Source organism: Anopheles arabiensis, chromosome 3 (assembly GCF_016920715.1).
Source record: "Anopheles arabiensis isolate DONGOLA chromosome 3, AaraD3, whole genome shotgun sequence".
NCBI classification, from domain to species: domain Eukaryota; kingdom Metazoa; phylum Arthropoda; class Insecta; order Diptera; family Culicidae; genus Anopheles; species Anopheles arabiensis.
The window spans coordinates 10439710-10460617 of NC_053518.1; the positions used below are offsets into that span (position 1 = coordinate 10439710).

The window sequence follows — 20908 nt, forward strand, 5'->3', positions numbered from 1 at the left end:
GGCTCCTTGGAAATTCCTATTGGATTTGTCAAAACAAGGGTGCTATAGAGTCCAATTCCCATTGCATAAAGTTCATTTTACCGAAGAAAGAGTCAATAAAGTGTCCCACAGCTATGAGAACTCCTGAAAAACCCTGTAAAACCAGTGCTTGTGTATTTTTTTTATTAAATAATTTATAATTCCTTCGTCTTTTCCTTCTATATTCTCCTTTTCCCCTGTTACGCCTTGATTCGTTATCCGCTTCATAGTTTTCACTTTGCAAAAGCCGATAGGAAAGCAGATAACCACGGAACTTAACACTTGTTTATAGTTACTCAAAACCGTTCGGTTCTACCTTTTTTTTTTTGTTAAATAGTATGCCTTTTTCTTTGCCCTATTACTTTACTTCTCTATTATTGCAAACAGTTTCACAGACTCCTCTCCAGGCTGTATGTATTAGACGTTATCGGAAAGTTTGATTAGCGCCTTAGGTAAATGTGTGTTGTGTATGTGTGTGTGTGTGTTTTTTTCCCTCATTTTTCGCATTAATTGTAACTCTCTTTGCCATTTTTCATGATCATCATAAAGAACTATCCTCTATTTCCCGGCCAATTTTTTGTCGCTTTGCGTAGTAGTTTAGCTCCTATCCGTTCCCGTCCGTCTTGCCTTACCTCCTGCGCTACTTCTAAAGTACGACGGTGTGTCTGAGGCCACCTTGCCCCCAGCCCATCCAACACACACAAGTTCGATTGCCAATTGTTTTGTTTTTCCTACTTGTATAATGTATATAAATATATATAATATATATATTTAAGTATACATATATATTATTTCATTTCATTCGTTTATATATGTATAGTTGTATAAGTATATTCTCTCTTAGATTCTTGTTCGTCTGCTTCCCGTCTAATTCGGCTTTTCTTTCTTCTATACTACTCTTCTATCTCCTGTTTCGAGACTTGCGCTTTTCTTTCGCGCTTTGTTAAATTTTCTAAACTTTATTAAAGAACTCTTAACCAGAGGCTTAGCACTAGCAAACGGCCTTTAACACGCAAGCAAGTTGGTTTGTTTCGCTGCCGTTTTCTTCTACCCCAAAATTCTGTGTTGAAGAAAAAGCAGCACGTTAAGGTATGGTTTGATGGAAATATAGGTTTGTGTACGTGTGTGTGTGTTATTCTACCTTCCAAAAACAAAAACCCTTTCAACAGCAATGAAACGGACATTCGTTTGTCGCCGCTCACAAATCTCAATGTGTGTGTGTCCGCTTTCTTGCACTTTTAACTGTAAAATCTTTAAACCAACCTCCACTTTGGTCCAAATGTCTCTCACACTGCACTGTCTCGTTCCAACCTCCGCTGGATGGAAGGGACCTTCCTTACTTCTAGACCCAGACCCATTCTTCAAACACAATGCAACATCATCCAGGTTTGGTGAAGCAAAACGCGTTTCTTTTTTTTGCGATAGAAATCTTTACATTGCACACAATTCAATGCCTGAAGCAGGACACACACACACACACACGGTGGCTCCTTGGTCACATTTATCGGTACATCATGACGTCGGTACTTTGGTACATGCACATGTACGCATCGCACAGCAATCGCTTCGCATGCTCAGGTAACATTTTGTCGTTGACCGCCTCCTCGTTCAGCGCCCGCGAGCCTTCCTCCGTCAGCCAGCGGGGCAGATCCGGCACGGGGACCATTTTTGGAATATTATAACCGTTTTGTTCACCTGCAAGATCGTTTGAAAGACACATTAGAGAGGGACTTCAACTCCAGGAAGGGACAGGCCACTAATTACCATTACGATCGGCCATGGAGTCGAAGAAACACCAGGGAGCATCCTGACCGGAGGCGGCCTTCACGAACGCTACGTAGTGGGACGTTTCGATGCACACGACCGCAAACAGCTCCATGTACAGCCGGGGCACCTCGCAGTGCGGTGCCATCGGGATGAAGTCTTGCGGCACCGACAGCGGGACCGGTTTGTGGTTCAGCCGCTTGCTGTGATGGTGCACGCTGTCGATGCAGCTCTTGCAGATGGCCGTACCCTCCAGCCCTTCGCACTGCATCTTGCCGAAGCATTCGCGACACTCGTACTCGGCCAGCTTGCCGCACACCCAACACTGACGGGGAGCTGCAGTCACAGGAAGAGAAGGACAAAAAAAGCATTAGCTCCTGATTGGATTGACAAACGAAACGAAGCGCGCTACTCACAATCCTCAATGATATCCGTCACATCCAGCACCTGGGAGGGCAGGATGCGCGGGTACATCTTGAAGTTTTTGCCGAACCGCGGCATCTGGATGATCAAACAGGACGGCACCTCCTTCAGCTTGATGTTGGACGCCAGAAAGCTCTGCTCGAACAGCTGCTGTACCGAGGGCAGGTTCAAACGTTCGTCCTTTTCCACAAACAGCTGATAGTAGAACGTGTCTAGTCCGGAACTTAGCTACGGAAGTGAAGGAAGAAACAAAATCAATTACACAATTGCCACTATTTATCTTTCTTGCTTCTGTTTTACCTTCAAAAACGGATCAGCACGCAGGATCTGCGCTAGCAAGCTGTTCAGGAACTCTTCCGGATCCTTCTCTTCGCTCATTAGCCCCGTGACGGAGCTTAACCGGTCGAGCAGTTGGCGCAGCTTCAGCACACGATCCGCTCGCACAAAGTGATTCTTTCGCAACGGGTTCACGATCTCCTCCAGCAGCACACGCTGCACCTCTTCATACTGAGGATTGTCCTGAAAGGCGTTGGCAAAAGCGTCATTAACACGGGAACTTTAAGAGCCGAATGATAAATCCAGGTTCAACAGTACGCACCTCCGGCTCTTTAGGCCGAAACAGCAACGAATCAAACACGCTGGTGAAGGTGAACATCGCGAACAGTGTTGCATCCAGGTAGCAGGAATTGTGATGCCCCTGTATACCCTTGAACTTGCCGCAGATTTCTTCCAATTCCTCTAGCTTTAGAATTTCTGTGAGCAAAAAAGTGTAAGAAAAGAAGGCAAATTAATTTACGCTCTTCTCCTGCAAAGCGTTTCAACCAGTGCCGCAAAATGTCACTATCAGTGTCGGGTGTCTGAAAAATCTGACTGAAACAATATCCATGTCAGCGTTACGTACTCAATTGCGATGATCAGAACGATCGGTGTGGCCAATACATGTATCGTGACCATCGCTTGGTCAGTCATGACCAATATGTCATGACTTTTTTACTGTGATCAGCGCTGCAAAATGTCACTGACATAGTCATGACAAATTCTGACATAGTACTAACAAAACCATGTCAAAATCACGTCAAGAGTTATACTGTGATAATCAGAGGTGAGACTCAAATAGATGGTGCGACCATAACATGCTTGGTGACATTTTGTGCCAACAACTCTTTGTCAGTCACTTGGTCGCGACATTTTGTGTCGATGATCATCACGATAGTCACGTGTGATATAGGGTGCTTGCGAGTGGTTCCAAGAAACATAATGAGCATGTTTTCTCGTTCTGTTTGACCTGACATACAATCACAGAGCAGACAAAGTGAGAAAGAATGCTCATTTTATTGCTTGGGAGCACACGCCAAATATATCCCTAGAATGTCGTGATTATCACCGACACAAAATGTCGTGACCAAGTAAGTGACCAAGAGTTGGGTGATAAACACAATATCACGAAGCATGCGATTCAGTCCACCAACTGTTTGAGTCTCACCTCTGATCATCTCAGTTGGGTTGGTGATCTGATTTGAGCTTCGTTTCATTTCGCATTTGGCAGCACTGTTCACACCCAGAAAAAGTCATGGTTATGACTGCGCCGTCATCAAGCTCATCTTGTCAGTCAGAGTTTTGCGTTTGACTCAAGCACTCGCATGCCGTTTTCGGCATTTCATGACCCACTTTCATTGAGTATCAGCAATGAGCATCAAGCTACCACGGATATGTACATTGTTTTCGTTGGCAAACACCCGTTGATGCTCATAACATTTCCCAGCACTGGTTTCAACCGTCCAACACACTTACTCAACGGTGGCACCCTGCCCTTTACCACCGGACAGTCCACCTTGCCGAACATGTTGGTATCGGTTTTGCTGCCACTGCCGGCAGCCGGCGTCGTACGCGAGCTGCACGGCGACATTGGCGGAATGTCCTGGAACCGCCGGTCCCGGCTGCACTGGCTCGTGTGCACAAATATTGCACGATTTGCCGGACATCTGAATAACCTGTCACGTGGAAGAGAGAGAAGGAGGGTCAGTTACAGCGCAGATTTATGGATCGAAGAGTATGCAACACTGGAACTAAGTACTTAATTTTAAGTCATCCGCAATGCGGATTGTACACACACACACACACAAATTAGCATCACAAATTACCTCACACCGTTGTGGGTGCCGTTGGTCGTCTCGAGCGTCGGATCGATCGGTTCATCCTCCAGCTCCACGCCGACCATCACCTTCCGATGGTTGCCGCCCCCGGTTGGCAGTGGTCCAATCCAGCGTATCACACCGTACAGCAGCGGATCGGTCATCGTAGCGGGTGGTGCAGTTGCCGACCCCGGCGCCTCGAATGCACCACCGTCCAGCGTTACCTCCACCATCGAGCCGACGCCGAGCGACGGGTCGTTCGGCAGCTCCTGCAGCGGTGAGGCAGCCGGTCCACCGCTGTCCGATTCGGGCGATATGGAACCGATGCGGGGCACTAACCCGTTGGCGGTCGGGTGGCTCGTGCCGTCCGCTGGGCCGATGCTGCCGTTCGCCGTGATGGCCGCTCCATCGTTCAGCTCTGTGTGATGGAAAACAACGTTAGCGATCGAATGCAACAGCTCGACTAGCAGCGCCGTTAGATAGCGTAGTATCATTCGGCAAAGGTTTGCCCGCTCGGGGGTGATAATTATTTGCTGAGCACTCATCCGGGAGAGGAGAAAAAAACACGTTTAGACGACAATTTTGAAATTTGAAAGCAATAACGATTGTTAACGAGACAGCGCATGCTAGATTAGGGTTAGTAGCAAATGTCATTCTCGGCCTGTTACTAAGGAACGTTCGCTTCCTTGAAACAAACTACGATCGCATTTTAAATGGGTCAGTACGGAAACGGAAACTCGCAACAACACACGCACACATCGTAGAGACACACCACACAAACCTTCCTCTGCATCGCTTGCCAGTAGACGTTCCGTCGCTTCCGTCGGTTCGTCTTCCCAATCGAAATGCTCCAACACGGTCAGCGGAATGCCATCGAACGAATCCTTATCGTACGTATCGGGCAGCATCTTGTTGGTTGGGCCTTTTTTTGCTTTTTTACGAATAATTAACCTAACAAAAACACAATGCCCCAACTTGTACTTCTCTCTTTAGATCAACAATCGAGTATTGGTATGACACAACCCAAGCCAAGCACAGATCAACTGATCGATCGGTTGCAATTCGCATCACAATTACATCGCCACTGGGGTTGGGTGGAGGGCGCAAATCGCACGACCATTCCCGAACTATATTATGCGGCAGTTGGCGGAAGACTCGGCCTTGCCAGCAGAACACGATCTATTTTAGAGTTGCTGAGTAGAGTACGCGAGACGATGAGCACATGAGCCTGTTCGATGATCGAGTGCGCTTATCACAAAGCGACGGGGGAAGGATGGATGTAGGGCATAAGCTCGCCTCTTTGTCTGCTCTTGATCGTGCGACACCGACGTGTATCTCCGAGCCGTTCTCCAACCTTTCAGGAATGTCTTTCACACCTAAATTAGCCACCAGTACATTGAGGTGTGTATTAAAGTGACACAAAACCACCGCACAAAAAAAACGAAAAGAAACATACAACAGAGACGGTATTAAACACAATCAAAGAATTGCACGTGAACCTGCAGTCGGGCGCATGTTTTTTGTAAACGTCTTCCGGCGGCGCTTGATCGCGTGCGTGATCGATTAAGGGTGGAAGGTAAAGGCACCGGTTTCGCTTTCGCTCTACTTAAGGCACTATTGTTTAAGCAACTCCACTTGCTCTAATGCAACCTCGCAGCAGTTCGGCTCGAGCGCGGCGCTACTGAATTACCGAAATTATAAGTGGAACACAACGCGGCGACGATCAACAAGGCAGACTGGTGTCGGTACGATGATGATGATGGCGAGTTCTATTTTTAAGAACACATCGTGCCGGCACGACTTTCCCCCTCGTTCAAGACGCGGTTCTGTTTACGGTTGTCGAAAACCGTTTTGCGGCTGCTGCTGCTGCGCCGGTTTGACTGTTTTCCCATTCGGCCCCGATGAATTTTCGCCCGACAGAAGGTTTGAAAAAAGTCGAGCACTTTTCCGTTGGCAAAGACACTTACAAAAAACTCACTGCAAAAAGGGATTTTTTAACATAAAAGCTTACAAATACTTACTCGTCATTGTGGCGACATCGACGGTGGCCGGTTTAGCATCGCCCGCCCTGCCGCCCTTGCGCACACCCGACGCAACCGTTTCGCCCTGCTGCTTCGCCATCCCGATGTGTGCCAGCGGATTGAGCGATTTGTTCCGCTCGTACCGTCCGGACGCGCTGCTACCATTGTGGCTGTGGTAGCTGTGGCCACTACTGTTCGCCGTACTGTTGCTGCTCGTACTGCCACCGCTCGCCGCGTAGCCCGCCGTCCCATTGCCGTACGCCCCGAGCGCCATCGATGATGGTGGCGTTTGCGTTTTCTTATCACTGCTGCTGCCGCTGCCGGACAGTATGGCCGCGACCTCGCCCGCCTCCGCCGGCCAGCTGCTACTGCCCAGCAGATCCATCAGCTCCACCTCCCTGTTGTCGGTGGGGCTGAGGACTGGCGGTGGATCGACCACGATCACATCGCTCGCACTCTTGATCGCTTCGTCGATTTCGTTCGAATCGATCACCACCACATCCCGGTCGGGTAGGCTCAGAATGGTGCTCTGCTTGCTGACCGAATGATACCCTCCTCCTGCTCCTGCTCCTCCACCTCCACCACCCGCACTGTTGACGGACGAGTTGGACCCGGTGGAGCGAACCACCTTGCCCGCCGTCCGTGCCTTGGAATGTTTCAGCGTGCTCGAGTTCGAGCTGTTCTGCGAACTCCTACCCGAGCTGCGGTACGCATCGCCCCCGTCCGCCAGATGGTGATGGTGATGATGCTGATGCTGCTGCTGCTGCTGGCCGGCACTGTGCTGATCCACAAAGCGATGATACTCATCGCCGTAGCTTTCCATCGGATGGCTGGTCACGTACCGGCCCGAGCTGCCCGTGCTGCTGCTGCTGTCCTGCTTCGACAGGTTCGGGCTCGAGATGGACGCGGCAATCTTCTTGTGATGGTGCATCGCCTTCGCCCCGGTCGGATCCATCTGCAGACAGCTGAAGCTATCGTACAGTGTGCCGATGTCGGTCGACTTTCGGTTCGCCGCACCCGCCTGCCCACTGCTCGTCAGGTCCGGCGTGTACGAACGGGCGTACGGTGGGTATTCGCCGTTGCTCGCGCCGCCGCCCTTTCCGCTCCGTCCTCCACCCTTGCTCGAGCTGTTGTCGTCGGCCGAGTGTTTACTGCTTCCCGTTCGGCGCGACAAGCGATTGTTGAGATCCCGCGCGCCGCACACCAGACTGTCGAGCAGGTTGCGCTTGTGGTGGTGCTGCTGCTTGCCGCCGGACGACTCGTGCTCGGGAAACTTGATCCAGTTCGCTGCCACAATCAACGCCAGCCGGGGCTCGCAGTTCATATACTCGGACACGAAATCGATGTCGTCCTTTTGGGGCGATTCACCATTGTCTAAATTCTGCGGCGCGCGTTTCAAAGGCGATACAGGGAATATGGAAGGGAAAATTAAACAAATATTAAAAAAGGTTGCTTTTTTGTACGGTTTTTTGGAAATTTTGCTCACAAAAAGAGTAACGTTGCATTAGTAAATTTGGTATTCAAGGAAAATCACGTTCGGAAGAACTGCTCAAACGGTAAATCAAGCCAATTCCATGCCAATAATTCAAGCCAATTCACATAACACGCTACTTTGTACGTTGAAAAAACCCAAGAACTGAACACAAAACTATAGCAAAACTATTTACAACTAGGTCGGTCGCACGCAAAGTAAGGAAGGAAATGAACGCAACGAATTCTTAAAATTTAGATAGGAAAAAAAATTGTCTACAAACAGGAGAATTTCACTAATTTGACACACACACTCCGCTCTCAGTCTGTGTTACCTGTTAAGCCGATGTTAGACAGTTTCGGGGGTAGGTGCACGGGGGGACGGATTTTTAGAATGGATTTTGGACAAATTTTGAACATTTTTTGCATCTTTTTGTTGATTTTTGATCGCTCCTAACACAATTTTGCCACACAGCGTTTCAATTGTTTTTGTTCCGGGAAACGGGATGATCCTTTCAATTCTGGCGGGTGCAATTAGTTTGATAACATGATCGATTGTGTGTGCATAAAAGAAGGCGAGGGGCGTGTATTTGGGTTGTGTGTGTGTATATATGTGTGGTGGGGAAAGTATTGCAATTATTAGGTGTAAAAGAAGGGTTGTAATTTGTGGTGAATGTGTGGATAAAACCAATGCTTTAAAAAAACATAAAAAACGTAAAATGGTAGAAGTATAACGTTTTTACCAGTAGCTCCAGTCCAAAGTAGTAGCCGGGTCCAATTTTCGGCACCGGCCCGACGTACCGTATAATGCAATCGTACGTCACGTGCCGGTTCTTGGCCAGCCACGAAACCATCACAATGTCGCCGACGCGCAGCTGCTTCACCGAGCCGAACAGCTTCGGCCGCTTGGCGAACTCGCACCGCTCCAGCGGATCCAGTATCGCGATCAGGTACGGCCAAATGTCGGACGGGATGCGCTGCAGGTGGGCCGACTGGCACTGCAGTACTCGGTTCTCGTACGGATTGCTAACCGGGGCACTGGTCGCCACCATCCCGCTGCTGCTGCTGCTGTTCGGTGCACCCAGACGGTTGTTGCTCCCGTTCGACGTGCCGTTAAAATCCTTCACCTTGATCAGCGCGATCTTGCTCGACGGCTGCTCGACGATCTGCAGCGTCATGCCGGGCTCGATCTCGACACGATCGTCGATCGCGAGCGGTTCCGTTGGGGGTGGACCGCCCATCGGTGACCCGGTAGCGGCCGCATCGGACATAAGGCTGCTACTACTACTGCCACTACCACCGCCACCGCCGCCACCCGCTCCACCGAGCGGCACGTTTACCACCTTCGCACGGAACCGCTCCATGCTGATGGCGTATATGTTACCGCCGGATGACATTTTGCTTTCCTTTGGCTTTCCTTTGCTAAGCTCTACGTGTGGTCGCTTCCTCGCGTGTATCACAGATTACGACTGCTGCCGGAGCGATCGATACGATCATTCCCTTTCTCGCTTGTGGGGTTGGAGGACTCGGACAAGCTTCTGTTGCGTTTTGTTGCGTGTTGTGGGGATTGAACGGGGATTGCCGTTGGACGCATTTACACCAGGTCCAGTCGATGCCTTTCGGTATTGCGGTAAGTGACGTTGCTGCTGTATCTCATTGCCGTTGCCATCGAGACGCTTCGTCCGGCGTGTTCCATTCAGCAGCTAACTCTGTTTCTGTTCCACAGTAACAAACATTCAGTGTACATTTAGCTTGCAAACAACAGCAAAACGAAAAGGACAACAGGGCAAACAGTAACAACCTAAAAATTAACAAAAAAAGAAATTATAAATAAAATTATAAAAAAAGGTTCCAAACAAAGAGGCACCATGAACACTGGAACCTTGGGGTCGAAACGAACTTCCAATAAGAAAATCCCCAACTGACCATGACCGCGAAGCAATCGGACAAACACCCTTATCCAGCACATTCTAGCAGGAAACCCGATGCTCAACACTAGCACACACACAATGGAGCGGCATGGCCAGACGATAACGACACCGCAGTGACTCATTTCGCACAAGCCGCACTAGATCGGATCACTTGGATGGATTCCGCGTGGGATTAATTTTTACCAACCCAATCGGTTGCTATGTTTCTACAATGTGTCAAGCAACGGTTTCCGTAGGTTTGCGCTTTGCTGTGCCATCGTTCCGTTACCAGAACACACTAGCGATGTAATTAGTCACGTTGTAGTGTCACGACAGTGTGTATTGACTAGACCGCTCGCATTACAGCAGTGTTACAGTGGGTATCGTTCCCAAAATTAATTAGCTCACGGTTTAATCCACAAAGCGGAGGTCCACTGCAACTCGTGGTTTACTGCACTTTGCAATAAAAAACGGGGAACTTTTGTAAACAAATCTGCTTTGTGATTGAAACGCTTAGCAAATACAAACACACAAATACACACTGTGCTATCGGTTCGATTTGGATAAGATTACCTTCCCGTTACGCGTGTATGCCCTTTTCCGCGCAACTGCTTTGCGCGATTGCACGCGCAACCCGTTTTAGGGGCGCATGGGGCAAAGTGGTAAACGTTTTAACGTGCGTTTTACTTATTTTTTTCAAATTCTTTACTACAATTAGACATATGCAGTACTTTACGTGTACTTCACGCTTACTTTAGTCGATATTGCAGTGGGTGCCCATTTATGCCCCACATACCCCTACACTTGTTATCGTGTGTCCTCACCATCTCGTCACAGCACCAAAAAAAAAAAAAAAGATACGTTGTCAACAAGCTCCATGTGTTTGTGTGTTGGTATATGTAGCGAACTGATTCGCCCTTCACACAAGATGACTCACCGCCCCGAAAGGGGAGTGTGAGTGGGTGGGTTTGGTGGGTTGATTGGCATACACACTGTGGAGGCGCGAGGAGGCGTGCTGAGGACGCACACGGACGCAACCTGACACTGGCTGTGTGACAATGTGCGCCACCTCCCGCGCCGTGCTATATTGCGCCATCATCCGCCGATTGAATGAATGCGCGCGCGGTCATGAAGGTCATTCCGGGGCCAGCACGCGCGCACACACGCGCGCGCTCGCTGAAGGGAGAAACAAATCGTTTTCCGCCTTGCTGAATGGGAAAATTGGCGAAAATCGTTCGAGGAAAAGGTTTCGCGAAGGGGCGACGAAAAAAAAACGGAGGTGAAAGACATTATTGCACATTAACACCAAATAATACGGGAAAGGAGCGCGGATTTATAAAAGGAAATAAAAAAGGAAAATAAAAGAAGCAAAACAGCACAGAGAGCTGCACGTGGAAAATGTCTTTTCAGCATGCAGGCCTCGTCGAACGTTTGAGCTTTCTATTCAATGCAAGAAGGGGGGAGAGTGGTTTTTTTGGAAATCCTTCCGTTTCACTTCATGGATGACTCAATCCGCAATCGCTCTTTATATGCGGGGACGGCTATAAATACAATCATGGGCTCCTTTGTTTTTTTTTTGGCCCATCCACTTTTCCTCACTTGTACGTGAAGATATGTCGGATTGTCGAGTGCCGCTCTTCCGACGGGAACAACACGTACATATTGCGGTTTTCATTTCGTATTTCTCTCCTTTTTCCCCTACACTTTCTTCTTCTCCTCTTTCTCCTCCCTCTTTACTACCACACCAACCATTCAACAAAAACAAAACAAAAACAACAGAGGGCAAAAGCATCTCATCTAGGGTATCGATCGCATCACACACAGCCAGCACACATGCGGAACAGAGCATGCAATAGAAAAAAAACGGGATTCAACAAACAATACGGGCACGAAAACACACTACACAAGTTTTCTGTGGAGGCTGATGCTGATGGGAATTATTGATGGAAGAAGCTAATACATATCTCCGGCATGTGTGGTGGTAAATGGATTGGAATATGGCTAGCTACGATTGTCGCCCGAAATTCGCTGTTTCTCTGTGACCCGACAGAGAAAGAGAGAGATAGAGAGATAGAGAGAGAAAAAACAAACACACAATGGCACAGATCACACAACAACACACACTTTCCCTTCCCACTTCAAACGGTAGCCCACTAACTTATTGATTACGACGGTGGTGCAGCAGCAGGTTTGTGTCAGCCTCAAACGAAAGCATTTGCGTGATGTACTCTTTGCGTTCACTGCAAAATTCACGATTGAAGAACCCAGGGTTCACACAACACAAAACAGCACCAAACACACACACACACAGACACACACACACACACACACACACACACACACCGTCGTTTTGCTATCTATTATCGAACCTTTTTTGTCTCGAAGCCACTGCGTTCTCCAGGTGCATCCCCCGCCTGTGTGACGGCACACCGAAGGAGAAGCTTTTAGTGAACACACCAACTAAACACACACACGCACACACATACGCACGTACACGGAATGAGAAAATAAGAACGTACCCCCGGGGACGAACGACACTTTCGTTTTCCGCAAAACCTTGCGCTGCCTACACACGCTTTTTCGCCACACACTACACTATATTTTCCGACTGGTGTTCCGAGGGAAAAGAAAACATCCCCACAGCACAAACCCTTTTCCTCCCTATGGCGCGCGCGTTTCACCGTCGAACTGCACACTGCGTGTGTGGCTGCTGCTGTATTGTGCCCTATCCGTGCCCTGACTGACAAGCGAAATGACATTTTAGCCCTGTTTTGCTGGGCACTGTTGGTTGTGTGTACGTATGTGTGTGTATGCATGTGTGGTTGTGTTGGGGATTGTTGTTCAGCCTGTCTCGCTCGCACCACAGCTGGTGGTGCGAAGTGGTACGTATTTTTGGCCCATTGCCGTTGCTGTCAGCGACTTTAAAAGCAATTCAATATGGTTCGCACGTTAAAATAATAATTTTAAGCACATACAAAACTAAATTTTCTTGCAATCACAATTAGTTTTGACGCTGTAAATCGCACTACTGGTCCCGTACGGTTCCTAGCCTGTTTATTATTATTATGGCTGTCAAACTGCTTATTTCATAGTGTGCGTGTGCTGGTTTTTTTTACTGTACACTAGTGGGATCGTGTGTGCATCAATGACCGCGTGTGTGAAATATTTCAAAGATTGTAGTGATGTGCCTAAGTTATGATCCGAACCTACTGAACTGGAATCGAATCAATTCGATTCATTCACGTAGCGAGGAATACTTCTTAACAATTTCGGACGTTTTTCTTTTTTCAAACAAATAACGACAGTTTTCTTTTCAAAAAATCTACAAAATTTTCATTTATTTCGCACACAACACTGTGTGCGCGCACGATGCAGAAATTCTTCACGCGCGCGCACACATTAGAAAACGAACTGTTTTTTTTACAAATATTTTCACTACATATATGCATCGATGCGTTTGTTACAATGTTTATCACCAATTCTGTTGTTCTTCCCTATCATTCCCTCGTACGGTACTAAAGACTTTGCTTAAGATTGTATTACATACTAAACAAGACCTAGCGCCTTACCAAAAACCTAATATGAACTTATTAATGTCAACAGAGAGGGAGTGATTGGTACTTTCCATTCGGTTTAGGCTCATGTTTCGTACTTCGTTTACGTACCTAGCTCCCTTTTTGAGTATAGGCGTGTGAGTGAACACGAGCAACATCATTTCTTTTGCTCTTCTGTAATTTTACTACCTTATGGAAGATATTTTAACAAACGGGATAGATCAACGTGTAACCGTCGCAAAACCTAACCAACCTGCACACTACCCGGGGTCGTATTCCTTTTATCGGCTCTACCTCTATTGTATCGGCTAACTGTTAACGTAACGATTACAAACTAATTAACTAACTTCCTAGCTGATAAAAGGACAGTCAGCCGGGGGCCTTCTTGAGTACCGGGAGGAGCTATTATCTACTATCTTCCATCTGAAAGGGGCTTTAATATTGCAGATTAAATAACAAAGTGTATGCTACTTCCTTTACCTGCTAATGAAGTACACGCTAGCGTAATAACACTAATATGAAAGTGATTGATTAAACTCTGGATGATGATCATAAGGCCACACGCTTGTTCCTAGCTAATTCTACTGCACCGAACAGTACACATATCAATCTTTCAATAGCTCTCCCGTTTCTGTATCTCACGCTATTATTCTCTTGGTCAAATGCTGCAAGTCTTTTGCGCGAAGTTTCGCTACCGCTACTGTTATCGTATTGTATTGCATTATCAACGGGCAAACCTGGAGGACAAACAGTACAAAAGTATCGTATCCCAAAATGCGGTAGAGTAAGTCTTGTTGCGTAGGAAGTAGCGGAAAGCGCACGTGTCAGCAGCTTGAAGGCGTAGTATGTCGTGTGTCACTGTATCGCTGGGCAAAGTGAGCACCTTCAAACAGCTGTATCGTTGCTTCCGCCGATAGTTTCCACTATTTCAGTCTTACCGAGTGTCAGTGTTGTATATTGGCTAAAATATCTCTTCTACACTATATTCTTGCGGGAAGGATGACGAACGCGGGTGAAATATTTCACCCAAATAGCGATGAAACGAATGTAAGTTAGTAGGCGCAGAGTATATTGTCTAGCTAATGTATCGTTGTTTGGCTTTTGGTATGTTCCAGTTCTAAATTCCTCCTACACGTAACCTTATTGTCTTAGCACGCTGATAAGGAAACGATTACATATGCTCTCTATTTGTTCTTGATTTAATTTGTGTGGAAGTGTGGAAACGGAACGCAAATGCAACGCAAAACTTGAAACATACAGCGCCACATTGTGGCCATTTAAAACTCATCCGATTGATTGATTCCACTCAACCTCGATCCTCGTCCCTGGTGTTCCGCTTGGTGTATGGTTTCAAAATTTTGAACTGGATTTAGATTATAAAATTGTACAAATTTGTAAGTGATCAACATCTGTCGGGTTGGATTTTTAAATTAAAAAAAAGAGATTTTGAAAAAATAATACAAAACATTTGAAAATTCATGCCAAAATTATGACTCAGCCTCGTTTGCTGCCACATGCCTTCTTCATCCTACATGGTCTTGTACACAATACAAGAAATGAGGAGAAGAGTTGAGTCCCAGAGGCAAAACAAAAACTTTACTTGCAAACAAATCAAACAAAAAAAAAACATGGAACGGAAAAAATACCATTCCGATGTGTGTACCAATTGTGCTTTACACAGAAGTCATTTCCCGCGAGGGCCCCGCGTCATACAGGTGGTCAAAGAAACACCACCGCGTTATCGATACGAGAAGGTGCGCTGCCGGAGCGATAACAAAACCCGGAACGCAGCAAAATAAACATAAAAATCCAACGACAAACATTACAACACACACGCACACCCGTTGGGTTTTTGGACTACCACACACACACACACACACAAAACATCAAACAATTTCGACGCAGGGTCGTGTTTGCGTATCGTGTGAGGAGGAACCACACAACGCAAGCCGCCCCAAACGGAACACGGAACGTCGCAACGGCAGGTACAATAGTCTTAGCCTTACACTTCTTCTTGTCTTAGAGCTCTCTGTGCCAGCAGCACCCTAACCTCTCCGCCCCAAGCACGCTTATCAATAAATATGTTTACATTGGGTCAACATTGAAATCTTCACAATTGCCATTAATGCATGCCTCTCATTTCCCTTCCCTGTTTGCTTCCCATTCTTTTCAGTTGTAGTTGTTAACGATCGGTTGACAAATGGAGCGGTTCGGCGGCTGATAGATACCTTTATGTATTCCGTCACCGCCGGCCGATCCGGCCTCACCTTCGTTCCCCGGGCCACACCCTTCCGACGGAGATGGTTGCTGCTGCTGCAGTTGATGTTGCTGCTGCTGTTGCTGCTGTTGCTTTTGTCGGTATTTGGTGGAGTACTTGTAGAAATCGGACATCTCGAACGGTTTCGTCACCTCCTTGTAGGGCATGATCTTGCCCTGCTGCACGACGGTCATGTTTTTCGGCGACTCCATCTGAATGTCGGACGGTGGCGCTGCCGGCCCTTTGCTGCCGGACGACGGCGTTGGCGAGGACGGTCCGGAAAAGCCACTGTTGTCCTCGGCACCGCCCACGACCGGTAGTGCCTGCACGACGGTGGTCGCCGTAGGCGACGTAAGCGTGTGGGACGATGCCTGCGACAGTGTGGGCGAAATGACCAGATCGGGATGGCGGGAGGAGAGCGTGTTGGCGAGATGGCCCGCAGCGTGAGGATAGTAGCCGGAATCGGCATGCACCTGGTACTGTTGCTGACCGCCCGCTCCTCCCGCACGGTGATGCCCGAGGGAAGGCGAATGATGGTCGGACAGCTGCTGCTGCTGGGAGTAGGACTGTGGCAAGAGATCGAGATGCTGCGGGGAAGGAACGGAGGGAGAATGCTGCAGACGGTTGTGCAGCTGCTGCGAATGGTGGTAATGGTGTTGGTTCGGCGGTGGCAATGGTGGCGGTGGCGGATGCAGATGCCGCGAGTGGTACGGTGGAACGGACTGTGGGTCGAGTGGCGTTTGCTGATAAGCGTAGGGACTGCCGTAGGGTTCACCGGTCGTCGCTGTCGAGGACGTTGCACCGATCGAACCCATCGGGGACTGGGGCGACGGCATCGATTCGTGCTGCTGTTTTGAGGAGGCAAGAAACTGTTGTTGCTTCTGCTGTTCCTCCATCATGAGCCTCTGGTGTTGCTGGTGTTGTTGCTGCTGCTGCTGCAGATGTTTGATCTTTTGTCGCTGCTGCTCGAGCAGTTGCTGCTGGCGCTGCTGATAGTAGCGCATCTGCTGGGGCGAGAGCAGCAACGGCGAGCACGGTCCCGCACCGTACCCGGACACGTTCGTGTTGATGTGCAGCGGTGCCGTCGGTGGATTGCCGCCCACCATCGGCGGCACTGGGTAGGGCGGTGACTGCGGGATGGCACCGTGCGGCGAATGCAGCAACTGGCCGCTACCGATCGACGACGGTGACATTTGGCCGGTCGGCGACGTGGGTACCGGTGGTAGCGCCTTGTGTTTCACCACCGGACTGTCCAGCGACGTTTCACGCCACACCTTTTCGCGCTTTTTGTGCTCGCTCGAGCCGGACGTCACCGAAATGGCATCCGGCTGGACGGTCATCATGTCGGCATCGTCCAGCGGCGACGCCTTCCCGATGTACTCCTGGAAGTTGCCGAGGGAGGAAGATTTCACTGCCGGCGTGACGGCGGCACTGAACTGGCCGGCCGGTTTGTTGTTGCCGTTCAGCTTGGTGCTGGTGCGCGACAGTTTCATGCTTCCGCCGGAACTGCCACCCTGCTGCTTCCGATCGAGGCTGGAAAATTGACGATTATCGACCGAGCACCACACTTTTTCACCATTTTCCAGCGTCATCCAGTAGCCACCGAGCCCGGCCGGTACTGCTGACGTCGGTTGTTCCGGTTGGGCGGTATACTCATACGCTGCGCCACTTTGTCCCGCGCCCGCAGCCATCGCGTTGGGACAGTAGTTTTGATCGTTTATCACGTGACCGTACGCAGCGGACGGTGCTGAGGCTTGCGGTGAGCGTGGATTGCTGTTCATACCGGCACCATTACTACCACCCTGCAGCCTTGAGATCACTTTCGCATCGTAAACAAACGCCTGACCGTTGCCACCCGCCGTTGGTGAGAGCACGTACCCGGGCGTGCCACCACCCGCCGCCGGTGGACTATAATTATTCGCCCCAATTTGCTGCTGTATCAGCCGGTTCATCCGTGCCGGGCCCGGACCGATCGAATGATGGTGATGCGGGTGCAGATGGGGATGCGGCTGCTGTGCGCCGCTGCCACCGCTCGCAATGCTGCCGCTGCCGCTGAGCGGGGACACTTTCAAGCTCTGCTCCGTGGTGCCCGAACCGGCCGACATGGTGTCGTAGCTGGTGGCGATGCCGGGAAAGCTGTCCGTGCGGGCCCGGTGCCGCAGCATGCTGAGCTGCGAAATCATGGCGGCCGATGCGGCCGACGTCATGCTCTGCGAACCGGACGGCATGATGCCGCTGTGGATCGAGTAGGGCGATATCTGTTGACTCTGGTGCTGCTGCTGCTGCTGGTGGAGCTGCTGTTGCGAAAGATGGTAGTGACCGGCGGGTATTTGTACCTGCAGCATCTGTTGCTGCTGCTGAAGATGAAGGTGTTGGTGCTGCTGCTGCTGTTGCTGCTGCACCATCATATGATGACCCGAGAGACTGCCGGACGCATTAGAGGAGGTGTTTGATTTGATGGAGTTGCGTCGCTCGGACAGATGCATCAGCATGCTGCTGCTATTGCTGTTCGATCGGAAACGGTTCACCTGCGCCGTCTTGTGCAGATCGATATCATCCCGTGAGGTTGGCCGGTGTGCTTCACCCGCCTGCTGCTGATCTTTGAGCTGTTGCTGCTGCTGGTGCAACTGTTGCTCCTTTTGCTGCTGGCGCTTCTTCAGCACGCTCAGGTTCTGATTGATCGCTAGCAGCTTCTGCTGCGCCATTTCGAAGTTTTGCTTGTGCGTTCGCCGCACCGATTTGGGCTGGCCGCTATCGTTGGCCAGCCGCAGGGACGCCTCCGAGATCTGCTGCTGTATTTGCTTCTCCAGCAGCAGCTTGTTGATGTCGTCCTCCTTGTTGTTGAGCAGGTTTTCCGGCAGCTTGAAGCTGGTGCCGATTTTGCGCCGCAACGTCGGTGCCGTCCCATTGCCCGTTCCCATTGCTCCGCCAGTACCACCCGAGCCCGCCGTACCGTTCACACCGTCCGTCGAACCGGACGGTCCGATGCCGCAGCTGAAATCGCTCGGATACATCCCGATCAGCTGCGCCTCCTCGCGCTTGATCTGCTGCAGCTGGCTGTACTTTTCGTTCAGCCGCTTTTCCAGCTCCTGCTTGCGCAGCTTCAGCTGCTCGTACTTTTGGCTAGCCGGGCTTTTGTCCTTCCCCGCGACCGGTGTGCCCGGGGTGTTGGTGGTGGTGGTGTTAGTGCCGAGCATTGCTTCCTTTCCCGGTGGCTGCTGTTGGGGGCTTCCCAGCAGCGCCCCGGTCGCATGCTTCGCATCCATCACTACCGTTCCCATGGTTGCGGTCGCCGTGCCGTTTGCTTTCGAGGTCGAAGCGATCGGTGTGGTGGTTTCGTGTGGTGTGACAGCAGTGTGCTGATGATGGTGATGGTGCTGATGCTGATGGGTTTGGTTCCCGAAAAAGGGCTGCTGTTTCACTTTCGCATCACCCATCGTTTGCACACACACACACAGGCAGACACACAAGCAGACAGGGTTTATCACCGATTAGACCCGGCGGGACCTAATTCGATGATAACCGTCCGCCTAGGGCAGTCACGCTCGTGCTGGTTAAAAAAATACAAGTGCCTCGTTGCTACTTTTGACACCGTCTTCTTTTTCTTCTCCGTCGCTCTCTTTGTGGCAGTTGGTTGCGTTGTCTCTGTCCTCCTATCGACCCCTAGGTTCAGGGGCTGTTTTGTTCGCACTCGTTTGTTCGTTCGTTAGCTCGCGCCGCCGTCGATCGTGAATCATTCATTTGCGCATGCAATCCGTCAAACCAAGACAACCTGCGCGACACCCTGTGCTGCTCCCTCTCCGCGTCAAACCGACCGCATCGGCGGTCGCGTGAAGGAAGCTTGCGGTAACTGCACTGCTGCTGCTGCTGCTCGTTCGCTCATATCGTTTTCTGTCGTTGCTGAATCATACATTTTTCATTCGAACCTTCCCACCATCATCATCATCATGGTCGTGGTTTCGTCGAGCAAGGGTCCCGCTCCTCGTCACTGGGTGCTCGACCGTCGATAAGGCACGGATTCCGCCACCAAACTGGCGCATCGCTTCACAACATGAACTTCTTCACACGTTCGGTGCCCTAAAATGCAAACATTAAAGAGAAAGAAAAGTCACTCACACACATACCCACACACACACGCTTCGTTACTAGCTATGATGGTCTATGCGTGCAAGGCAGCGATTTTGGGCAGCGCTGCCTGTGCGTGTTTTATCGTGTAAAATATCTACCGTAACATCGGGCATCTTCCGCAGCGCCTGCTGTGTTGCGAACCGTTGCATTTCGTTGCCGTTCTTGTTGCCGCCCCTGTTGCTGCTGTCACTTTCTGTGTGCTGCGCGGGTTTTTTTGTGTTTTTTTGTACAGCGATGGAGGGGGAAATTTCTCCCCGTTTGCCGATGACTCAAACGAGGGGGCGCGTTGTCTTCTTTTCACTTGCGAATCCTTGTGCCCTGCTCGATGGGCAACAGTGCAGGCAGAAAAAACAGCGATCGCCCTGTACGGTGGCGCCTCCGGGTGTTTGGGGCTGTCACACGAAGAACAAGAAGAAGCAAAAGAAAACGCCCCGCTGGCGATCCACACACACACCCGCGTCCTCCGTCCGCCAAGGCGGGGAGGTATTTAAGTAAGGAAATTTATTTGCATTCGCAAGTTTCCCGTTCCGCTTCGCTTTCTTCACCAAGCTATTATTGCTTCTTTTTTTCCACGATCACTCGCGTCTCACTAGATCCGCCAGCGATCGCAGCACACACTCACACAACACTGTCCCTGGCCACCCCCTCTGCACCAACTGTGTCCCTCCTTCGGACTCCGCAACGCCCCAGCGAGGTCAGCACTTTAACTCACTCACGGCGCTCTTCTCTGCTTTGCCGAGCGATGACGATGGGCCACACAGCGCCAAGCAGCAACCGAAGAAGAAGCCACTTTGTTGTAACAGGAACGAACGCAACACCAAAGAAAGAAAAAAAAGGCCAACCACGCACACGGTCACAAACAGAGGAAAAGAGGGCCCGTACTGCACACCTTACGCGTGCCACCGAGCGCCAGTAAAATGAGGTTCGAACAGATTAAACGCAAACCGAACGCAACTAAAGTAAATAACAATAAAATGAAAATTAGGACGAGCGGAGGAGCTGCCCCGAAACAATCAACGCGCTGTGGAATTTTTGTACATTAACGTGCCCGTGTGTGCGTGTGTATTCCGAGGGTGCGTGTTGTGCTTCACGCACACCAATGCAGCGTAGAGCGCACAGTGGGATGGCGTGCTGGACAGTGACACAAACAAGCATTATGACAGCTCAGCAAAAAGGTGCTTGTTAAGCCGTGGCCAAACACAGGATTGTGAATAACAGTAAAATGTTTAAT

General features: G+C 49.9%; 2 protein-coding genes across 5 annotated transcripts; both read right to left on the minus strand.

The window, feature by feature from the left end:
- Positions 1-164: 164 nt before the first annotated feature.
- On the minus strand, positions 165-12494 carry LOC120900597 (ubiquitin carboxyl-terminal hydrolase CYLD). 4 transcript variants are annotated; one of them, XM_040307821.1, is made up of 10 exons: positions 12258-12494; positions 8572-9629; positions 6359-7739; positions 4347-4755; positions 3997-4196; positions 2804-2958; positions 2506-2724; positions 2199-2433; positions 1783-2118; positions 165-1713 (listed from the first exon to the last, which is right to left on the minus strand). In XM_040307821.1, exons 2-10 carry the CDS (start codon positions 9223-9225, stop codon positions 1520-1522), a joined length of 3783 nt encoding a protein of 1260 aa, XP_040163755.1. In that variant the 5' UTR covers positions 9226-9629; positions 12258-12494; the 3' UTR covers positions 165-1519. The 4 variants fall into 4 exon arrangements, with proteins under 4 accessions (XP_040163755.1, XP_040163754.1, XP_040163752.1 ...); XM_040307820.1 differs by having other exon boundaries at positions 1520-1713; positions 8572-9543; XM_040307818.1 differs by having other exon boundaries at positions 1520-1713; positions 12108-12494.
- Positions 12495-13048: 554 nt separating this feature from the next.
- LOC120899784 (myb-like protein Q) lies at positions 13049-20845 on the minus strand. Its single transcript, XM_040306000.1, has 2 exons — positions 19776-20845; positions 13049-19626 (listed from the first exon to the last, which is right to left on the minus strand). The coding sequence occupies exon 2, from the start codon at positions 18984-18986 to the stop codon at positions 15462-15464; it is 3525 nt and encodes a 1174-aa protein (XP_040161934.1). The 5' UTR covers positions 18987-19626; positions 19776-20845; the 3' UTR covers positions 13049-15461.
- Positions 20846-20908: the final 63 nt, after the last annotated feature.